We start from the raw sequence: 10,085 nt of genomic DNA on the forward strand, positions 1-10,085 counted from the left end.
TATCTATTTATGAAGAAAGCTTAAAATTATTCCCTAGTAACAAGTTTATCAACATTCTTAGTGGTTTGGTAAAGACCATTTAAATCAGCCGGGTTCCTCAATATAAAATCACAGAAATGTTTAAGATGTCATCTCTTCTCAGAATGAGAGCTGTCTCTCAGTTCTCTAGTTCAGGAAGAATTCTAAATTATGCATATTTCTGTCTTCCAGGTTTACTTTCTGATCTAGCAGACAGTTCAGGATACACAGGCCAAGGATGAATCTTCACCGTGGCAGTGAGAGTGACAGGTTATTGTGGCAGGAGGCCAGCTGCCTAACGGATGAAGCCTCAGCTGCGGCCCAAGAAAAAGAAGCAAATAGCCTGGCTTCCTCTGGTCTTCAAAATCTTACTTACCCTCTGGGTCCCAGAAATGATGGTATGATGATTAGATCTTGACTTTATTTGGAGGTTTTCTGACACCTGAGTGCCTAGTCTACTCAGAAGGCATAAATGCTCTTAATCTCAATAAAAATAACCAGTTAATTGGCTCAGCATACATATCACAGTTATATAAAGCTGACTAACCCCGAAAATCTCCAGTTACTTAGTCTAGACATCTAACTTGGTGATAATGATGTAAGAAAAATAGTCTTGGGTTTGGAGTCAGAAGACAGATTCACATCCTAGCCCTGCTTCTTATCAGCTGTAACCATGGATGAGATCCTTAACGCTTCTGAGCCCTGCTTTCTTACTCTATAAAACAAGGATATTAATATTATTCTTAACTCGCAAGGCTAGAAGATTATTGAGTTCATGGATGTGAAGGCTCTTGATAAATTGTTAGGTTCTTTTAAACTTTTACTAAAAACAGTAGCAACAATGATAACAGCAGGTACCACGTATGAACACTCACTGTGCTGGAAACTTTACATACATTTTTTAGATCAAGGGTGGCAAACTATGGTCGTATCTGAACCGCTGCCTGGTGTTGTAAATAAAAGTCTGAAGCACGGCCAGCATGCCCTTCTGTTTACGTGCTGTCTGTGGCTGCTGTAGTAGCAGAGACTGCTATAGTAGCAGAGACTATGACCCACAAAGCCCAAAATATGTTCCTTTTAGCCCTTCACAGAACGTTTGCTGATCCCTACTGAGATTAATCCTTTTACTGATGAGGAAACTGGGGCTTTGAAAGCTTGTGTAACTTGCTCAGCTTCACACTGCTAGGAAGTTGGGGACTGGGATTTGAACCTGTATTTTTCTGGCCAGGCTTCGCTGTTATTTTATATACATTAACTGACGATAGTGGAGCATGACTGCCACTCCATAGTGCCCCGTTACAGAGAATTTATGTAGTGGGTCTCTTTTCCTCTCACTCATTTAAGCAGGGTGAAACCTGAGGCATCCGTCAGGAATCAGCCCAGTTCAGTTGCTTCATTGCTGGGGAGAAAATCAAATCAAGTGTTCTAAAGAACTGAATTAATAACTTAGGTTCCTGCTTTCATTTTTAAGAACCATACTTGGAGTATTGAAAGCCTGTCTTGGTAATTGAAGTGTTTCTTGCTCCAAGCTTGCCCGGGGATTGTGTGGAAACTTAGCTCTTATGCATGCTATGTGTACAAACACAGGGCCATGTGGAAAATTTTATCCGAAGCTGTAGGATGTGAACCCTAAATAGGTCTTTGGTCTAGATTTTGCTTTCCTTTTATCTAGAAGCAAATGGGGAAAAACTGAGTGTGCTGTAGCTAGCAATTTAGTTTTATTTCAGGAACTTAGATAACCACATAATTTCCTAGAGGTCATGGGCAGTAATCTTGTTCATGAATTATTGGATACAGATTTAAGATACATGAGGGGTAGAAGTGAGACATTCAGTTGTATGTGTAACATTTTCTTTCAAAGAAAAGTTGAAGAAAATGTAGGAGAATGTTAACTAAGCCAGCCAAATCTTGGTGATGCGTGCATATTGTATTAACTCTGTGCTTTGGTATGTTTAAAATTTTTTATTTAAAAAACATATTATTAAAAAAACATTATTTTACATTAAAGTAAAATCTGTTAGAACTCCCTATTTAAAAGAATCCTCTGGTAATCCTTTTGTGAGTACTTTCCCCTGATTGTCTTCTGTGTACGTCCATCCAGATTGCGTGTGTTGAGTCTGAAGCCCGTTTCATGTGGTGTGCTATTACACACCTTTAGGTGCTCTCACTTACATTATTTTAGCTGATAGTCAAACCAGTCCTCTGAGGTAGACAGTGAGCATTACTCTCATTTTACAGGTGATGAATCAGGTTTAGAAAAAATCAAATTTGTTAAAGAAAATTGCTCCTTAGTGGTACTAGGAAAAAAAACTGAGATTCCGTGAATTAATCCAAAGCCGTTTCACCAGAACTTTTCTGTTGAGAGCAAGACCTGCCTGTTCAAAAAATGGTGTTGGTAATGTTAGGATTCTATGCATAGTGAAAATGCATTTTTTAGTGAATTTCTAGGAAAAGTGATGCATTAGGTAGTTAGAAACTATCACAATCACTATCTTTTATGGAAAATAAAATTTAGAAATGTTTTTAAAGAATGTGGGAAACCAATAGTTTGGCAGTTACCAAGTTCCTTAAATAAAACACAGGAAATAGGAGTGTTATTTAGAGATAGAAATGAAAACAAATTAAAAAGTGATGCCCCTGTAAAAACAAGACTAGGGGAGGTGAAGGGGTATGGCAGAGGATTGCTTGTTTTCCACAGAAGTTCTTCTCTAATGTTCAGCTATTTTTAACCAAGTGTGTAGTTTAAATAAAAAATTTAAATGATAAACAGTGTTAGAGTGTGGGCACTACTGCCTTCATTCTCCTCTTATGCACGCACAGAATCAAAAGCTCGAGGATCCGGTACGAATCCCTAGTTTGTGCTTTTTCTTTACAAGCTCTAGGCAAGAGTTTTTGCCTATAGATACATAAAGTTGGGGGGGGGTTGTTTGTTTAATGTCTTTTGTTCTCGTTTTTTAAAAGAGGACAAGGTTTATTTTTCCCCCAAGGCCTTTTGCTGACAAGTTATTTGACTTTGTTTGTATGATCTTTTAGAGCTTTCACTTGACTATGCCTCTCAGCCAGCGAATCTTCAGTTCCCTCACATCATGCCACTTCCGGAAGACATCAAAGGCTCTTGCTTCCAAAGTGGGAATAAACGGAACCACGAACCCTTTATCACTCCAGAACGATTTGGAAACAGCACTGTGGGCTTTGGCAGTAACGTTCATTCCCAGGCGCCAGAGAAAGTGACGCTTCTTGTAGATGGCACACGTTTTGTTGTGAATCCACAAATTTTCACTGCTCATCCGGATACCATGTTGGGAAGGTAATTGATGATGATTTCCTTCCAAATTCACTCTGTTGTCTGTGAATAGAAATACCTGCTCTTTGCCTTGTATTAGATGTGAGAGTAAAAACATTGCATTGCTTATTTTTCTACCTTCATACTTTGAAACAGAGTGCCAGCTGACAGAAGCCTTATGTGTTGGTGATTTGGAGGGAGGGGGATTCTTGTTTCATTTACAAACCCAGTGTAGTGAAGTGAGCCCCCATACAGGGGCATGCAGTCAGAACTGTGGAAAATAATCTGCCGAATCTCTTTCCCAACTCCTCTATACACTCCCTCTAAAACGTAAGTCAGTACGTAGTTTCTTGTATCCACAATTTGTATAAGCTCACAAAGGTAATGTTTTCTGAGTGCCACAGGCCAAAGATACTAGAATAAGGTGAGATCTAAGTCCTTTCCTTTTTTTTTTTTCTTCACCTTTTAATAAAAAAATAGAATTAGACAAATGTTCCACATTACACAAGAACAAAGCCATTTTACCAGAAAGCATTTTGCTTGCCATCTACTGCCATTTATGCTTGGCAATATATGTTAATGCTGTAAGTTTCTAATGCCTGCATCACTATTCAGGTTTTCTGAAACTAGATCCTAATATCTGGCTGTTTTGTTGTTTGACAGCTGTTCTGTGTTCTTCGTGTTCCATTCTCTGTACTGCTTCATTCAGACTGTAGTCTTCTCCACCTACCATCTCCTGCCTCCAGCTTTTTAGGATTAGAGTTTAGGGAATGGGAAGAGTCTGCTGAGGAGGAGTGCTGTCCGGGAGCCTGGGCTGGGAGTTAGGAGATCTTTCCTGGCCAACCGCAGACCTTAACATGCAGAGCACACTGGGATAAGAGTACAATAATTTGTGTGTATACATACAGACACTGGGCTTTTGAGGATTTTCATCTAGTGCTTAGGAGTGGATTTTATTTAAAGATCTAACCTCTTTCGGGACTTTGAATTAGTCTAAACTGAATTACAAATCAGACTGGACCACACTAACTTGCTGACTTTTAGGCTAAATGGAATCTAGCTATTCAAATATGTGTATATTCAAGCATACACGTACAAATTCATGATGAACCATTTTTAACCAGAGCCAAACATATATATTTCTTAAATATCTGAATTAAGATTAAACTAGAACATTAAAACATTCTCTAAATTGGTCCGATATTTTATCAGAATGACTTCATGTCCTCAGTCTTACCACCATTTCCCCCCAAGTCACCTCCACAAAAAAGGTGTTCCTCAGGGTAGGCTGGCTGTTTGAAATAGGCTGCCTTTGAAAGCAGTGCTTAAAAGGCATGCATTTTCTGGGTAGTATGTTCCTTTATCTAGGTGATTTACCAGCTGAGTCAGCCAAGGTCATAAATGCTGAGAGTTTCCTAGGTTTGTTCTGTCCTGTGGCTGCATACAGAACAGTATTCAGAAACCTAGCCAGTGAGCTGACCGTCACAAGAGGGACAAGCTGAGAAACTGAGGCCAGGTTAATGCAGATCATGCCACTGCTAGGTGAAGAACTCTGAGCCTGGATCCTGCTAAAGATAGATGGGAGTTAAATTTATAACATTGTTCACTATTTTGATTCATAGCTGTCTTGGCTACACTTTAACCAGAACATTCCAGAAAAATGTCAGCATTCTTTGAAGACTGTCATTAGGATGGATTTCTTAACACATGGTATAGTGATTTGGAAAGCATGAGTCTTTTGCAGACGTTTGAAAAGCAACTAGTTCAAGGTAGGGGAATACCAGCTATGAACAGTTGAGCAGCAGGATTTCCCAACAGGGTAAGGAAGGAGCTGGCAGTGAGTCCCCATTGGGCTGGCTTCTCATGCTGCAGTTCCTATGCAGAAGTGCGGCAGGAGTGGTAGCAGTCATGGGGCGAGTTTCCCTGGCGGGGACCTGAGAGAGGGAGGAAGGATGGGAAAAGACGAATATAAAAGCAAGACTTCCTGTGCCCTCATGACCTCTGAATTCATGCCCAGACTAGGCCTGCTTCTCTGAAATATGTCAAACTGCTGATGAGCCTAATACCTACCCTCCTTTTCTACTTGACCTGAAATTCCCATCGTTAGTTTTCCCTGGGTTGAAGAAGGGCATTTTTTTCCCCAGATTTCTGCCATTAAAACGTACCAAGAAAGGGAAAGCATTAACATATCTGCACCTACTGGTACAGATTCATCTATCAGATTAGATGTTGAAAGCAAAGCTCAGAAATACCGAGGACGGCATGCTGGATAGGTACATGTTGATGGATGAGGAGAAGGCACGAGGAAGCTCAGGAGCAGCAGGTACTGTTCCCGAGCTCCGGGTGTGTGGGCAGGCTTCTCAGTGCTGGAGAGGCCGCGAGAGGCAACCCTCATGCACTCCAGAGACCTTCCAGGGCCAGCCCTGCAGATGGCTGTATTTCATTTGCTGTCCCAGAAGCTCGCTGCAGGTGAACTGTGGAGGCTTGCTGCTTTGTCCCTCCTTGCACTCAAACACTGAAAGCAGTTCTGCCGCCTTTTCCTGTCTGAAGGGAGTTTCCTAAGACTTACCTTAGAGGGGTTGGGTTCAAGTGCTCTGTTTCTAACTTACACTGAGAGAATGGAATGGAGGCTTCCAGAATGAGGTGAAGAAGGGAGAAGGCTTATCTGTGCAGAATCCTGCTGGAGAAGGTAACATTGTTGCCTGGGTATCTTTCAGGATGTTTGGACCAGGAAGAGAATACAACTTCACGAGGCCCAACGAGAAGGGCGAGTATGAGATTGCGGAAGGAATCAGTGCCACTGTATTTCGAACAGTGCTGGTGTGTAGTGGCCTTCTTGCTACATCCTCTTCCCTGGGGGCACACAGAGTCGGAAGCCTCGAGAGTTCCATCGGACTGTGTTCTGACTCTAGGGTTTCTCATTCCTAATCATTGCCTTTCTCACTGTTTTCTGTTCCTGTAATTCTTAAGTCCTTCTCACTTGTGTGAGTTCAGTCAGGTACCAAGTTGTGACTAAACATGTCAGGATGGCCAGGAGCCACTTTGCCATCCAATGAGTCACCAACTTGGTGACAGTTCTAGTAACCTACCACTTTAACAGAACCAGGAGTGAGTAGAGGGTTGAAGAGGGATTTTTTGTTTTCATTTTGTTCTTTGCCTACATTTCTTCTTCCTAATCTGTTACAGGATTATTACAAAACTGGTATCATTAATTGTCCTGATGGCATCTCTATCCCAGACCTTAGGGATACATGCGATTATCTCTGCATTAACTTTGACTTCAACACTATCCGATGTCAAGATCTGAGTAAGTACAGGAGCAGCTGCCAACTACATTTGAGCAGCTGAACTGTTAGTTTGCTTGGAATTGACATTTTAAATTACTAAACATAAAGCAATTCAAGCGTGGGTTGAAAGTCATCTGCAGAGGTTTACTAACTCCTTCCCTCTCTTGCTTCAGAGCACCGTGAGGAAGTGGGGTAAACAAGAGAACACGTAGTGGGTTCTAAATCTAGCTCGACCAAGTGAGTCACCAAGCTAAATCGCTTCCCCTCTTGGGACCTTGGTGTCTCAACTCTAATGAATAAGGATGCTGATTCTAAATATAAGGGAAGGCTCACTAATAAAGTCACACAACATAAATTGGCTGGGTTCTTCTCAGTTTACCATTATGAACTTAGTGTTGGCTAAGTGCTTTGTAGATGTAAACTTGTGTAAATTTCACAATTCACCTTTGACAGGTGATAATCTCAGAACAAAAGAGAAGACTGAGAAAATATAGCTTGTTCAAAACTCTAAACATTAAAGTTGGGGCTAGAATTGATTGCCTGAATACAGTTATCATTACCTACGCTTCCTGAAATTATTTTAAAATTTATCCTTTGAAGTTCATGGTATATTTCTCTGCATATTCTATGAAGTTCTCTGGACTTGTGGTTTCTCTGTTGGGTCTAGTACACACTTACAGCAAGTCCTTTGGTGTGGCAAAACTTCAGAATATTCCTTTTTTGTGGTACTCTGACCTTGTGAAATTGGGGTCCAGAACATCTTCAGAAGAGGTACTATAAAGAGTCATCCCCAAATGATATTTCTGTCTCTTGTAGAAGTAATGTTTATGTTCTGACACTGTATGTCAAAAAAACAACTAATTGATCAGAAATGCTCAGGGTTTATTAAACAAGAGGAGATTGAAGAGTGGCAGAATGTGAAGCGTTTAACAGAATTGGCTTAATTAACATCTTGGAGCAGGAAACGTTCTTTTCCTTTAAATGGGCCACTTCTCTGGACCTTAACAGTGCAAACAGCTGTTGCCTTATAGTCTCTTCAGTGCAGCAGTACTTGCATTTGGGCAGAGAGGATGTTCAATTGCATTTTGTCTCCTAGGTGCTTTATTGCATGAACTGTCTAATGACGGTGCTCACAAGCAGTTTGATCACTACCTCGAAGAGCTGATCCTGCCCATCATGGTCGGCTGTGCCAAGAAAGGGGAGCGAGAGTGCCACATCGTCGTGCTGACGGAGGAGGATTCTGTGGACTGGGATGAAGACCACCCACCACCTATGGGGGAAGAATATTCCCAAAGTAGGAGCCCCCTGCATGGTGTAGATTCTTTCAGCCAGAAACATGTTGACCAGAGTAGCAGCTAGGTCCCAAAACCAATGTGAATATCATTGTTGAGCCTGTGAGGCCGTCAGTTGGGTCACCTGGATCGTCAGCTCAGTCTGGTGGTACAAGTCCTCATGCTGGGGATACAGTGAACATTGTTATACTTCCCACTGCTACCCCTGGTGTCCCATACTGTGTCAGCACTGAGGCAGCACATTAAGTGGTGGTGTCATTCTTCTCTCCATTTGTTTCATTTTTAAATCCTTTTGAATTGTTAGTAATTCAAAATTAGAAAGTACAAAAGGATATATATTGAAAAGTCTTATTCTCATCCCTGCCTCATCTACCCAGTTTTCCTCCTCAGTTTCTTTTATATCCTTCCAGATTTGCTCAGTGCACATACATAAGCGATTATATAATGCTTTTTTTCTCAAATGGTACCATATCATACAGATTATTCTATACCATCCTTATATAAAAAGCTTCCACCATCTTTTTTATGGCTGTATAGTATTCCATTGCATGACTGTGCCATAATTGATTTAACCAGCCCTGTTGATGTATGTTTAAGCTACAAATTATAAATGATGCTGCAGTGAATATCTCTTTAAACATAGTCTTTTGACACATGTATAACTCTATAGAATAATAGTCCCAGAAATAGAATTTCTGTCAAAAGCTTTGTGCTTTTATAATTTTGATACAATTTGCCAAAATATCTTCCATAAACTTTAAGCCAGTTTATAGTCACAAAACAATACATAACAGGTTTGTTTCCCATACCCTCACCAAAAGTTTCATTAAACTTTTATCTTTGCCACTCTGATAGGTAAAAAATAGCATCTCATTTGAGTTTTAATTTGCATTTCTCATTTCATAAATGAGACCGAACATCTTTTTAAGAGCCATTTTAACTTCCTTTTCTGTTAACTGTAACCATGCCTTTTGTCCATTACAAAGATTGTTTGTCTTTGTGATTTATAATATCTCTGTATTTATGTATATATATATAGAGAGAGAGGAAATTACCCCTTTCAATATGAGTTGCAAATATTTTTCCCAGTTGGTTTGTTTTGTTTTGTTTTGTTTTTTAGCTTTGTTAATGGTGGTTTTGGATAAGCAGAGATATTGTATTTTTATGTAGTTAAGTCTATCAGTTTTTCTTTTATGGCTTCTAGGTTTTATGTTATACCCAGAAAAGCCTTCCCTACCTATAAAATTTTCATGTATGGTTTCTTACGTTTGACTTCTTTTTTAACTTTAATCTGTGATCCATCTGGATTTTTTGGCATCAGGGTTCAAGTCTACCTTTCATTAATCTGAATCTGTTAGCTCATATCCTTCCTCTTACAGACGTCTTCACTCTAACTAACCCGAGATTTTTTTTCCAGTTCTTTATAGCTCCAAACTCTACAGATTTTTCAAATATATTGAGAATCGGGATGTCGCTAAAACAGTGTTAAAGGAACGGGGCCTAAAAAACATTCGCATTGGAATCGAAGGTAAAGAACATCCCAGTCAATATCCAGCTTGCACGGCTCACGGAGTAGGTTGGCTTCATGGCCACAGCTTATGTCCTTAAAGCCCAGCTTTGAAGGGCCTAGAGAATAGGCCCACTTGGAGATGACATTCCTGTCCAAGTTTGAAGATTCCTGTTTTTGTTTTTCTTCACCCTTACATATCCTTTTCATTTTATTTCTAGTTGAAAATGCTTTAAAGCAGCTTCAGGACTAAGTTCCAGTTTACTGCCTCAGGATACAGAGCAGTGAGGGCTAAGGACACTGGTGGGTAAATGGGCTCATGGGCTCCCCACGTGGGAGAGCTTTTCTGCCAACAGTCTTGGTGAGGACCTTTCTGGGACCTAGAAGGGTCCTTCTGAAAACTATAACCGGAGACTCAGAATTTAAATTTATTCCACTACATACCTCCGAGGAATGTCTAGATGTATTGACAGAAGTGCTCTAAGTGATCTTGAGCAGTGGCTTCCAGCCTGTGGTCTCCATGGAAGGGTCTCAGAGACTGATTCTTGCAGAGTGCTGAAGCCATTCTGGTCTCCCTTCCATGAGTCTCTGACCCTTGCGTTTTGCTGCTCTAGCTGTCTCAGTCCTGCCTAAAGAACCACCAGACCTTCATTGTGTCTGACTTAGGTTGGAAACTAAAGTTGGAAGAGATTTTTGAG

The 10,085-nt window shown here is 40.5% G+C and overlaps 1 protein-coding gene across 5 annotated transcripts in view; it reads left to right on the top strand.

Moving 5' to 3' along the window:
- KCTD20 (potassium channel tetramerization domain containing 20) overlaps positions 1 to 10,085 on the top strand; it is a 91,126-nt gene that overhangs the window by 76,705 nt on the left and 4,336 nt on the right. For all 5 annotated transcript variants that reach the window (XR_010376878.1, XM_010994481.3, XM_064476443.1 and 2 more), the window contains 6 exons: positions 211 to 416; positions 3,052 to 3,325; positions 6,019 to 6,121; positions 6,488 to 6,608; positions 7,685 to 7,882; positions 9,298 to 9,408. Coding sequence is in view for 4 of the 5 variants with exons in the window: in XM_010994481.3 (XP_010992783.1) it covers positions 257 to 416; positions 3,052 to 3,325; positions 6,019 to 6,121; positions 6,488 to 6,608; positions 7,685 to 7,882; positions 9,298 to 9,408 (967 nt within the window). In the remaining variant the exon portion in view is untranslated. The remainder of the gene's footprint in view (positions 1 to 210; positions 417 to 3,051; positions 3,326 to 6,018; positions 6,122 to 6,487; positions 6,609 to 7,684; positions 7,883 to 9,297; positions 9,409 to 10,085) is intronic.

The sequence above is a fragment of the Camelus dromedarius genome, chromosome 19 (genome assembly GCF_036321535.1).
Source record: "Camelus dromedarius isolate mCamDro1 chromosome 19, mCamDro1.pat, whole genome shotgun sequence".
In the NCBI taxonomy this organism is placed as follows: Eukaryota; Metazoa; Chordata; class Mammalia; order Artiodactyla; family Camelidae; genus Camelus; species Camelus dromedarius.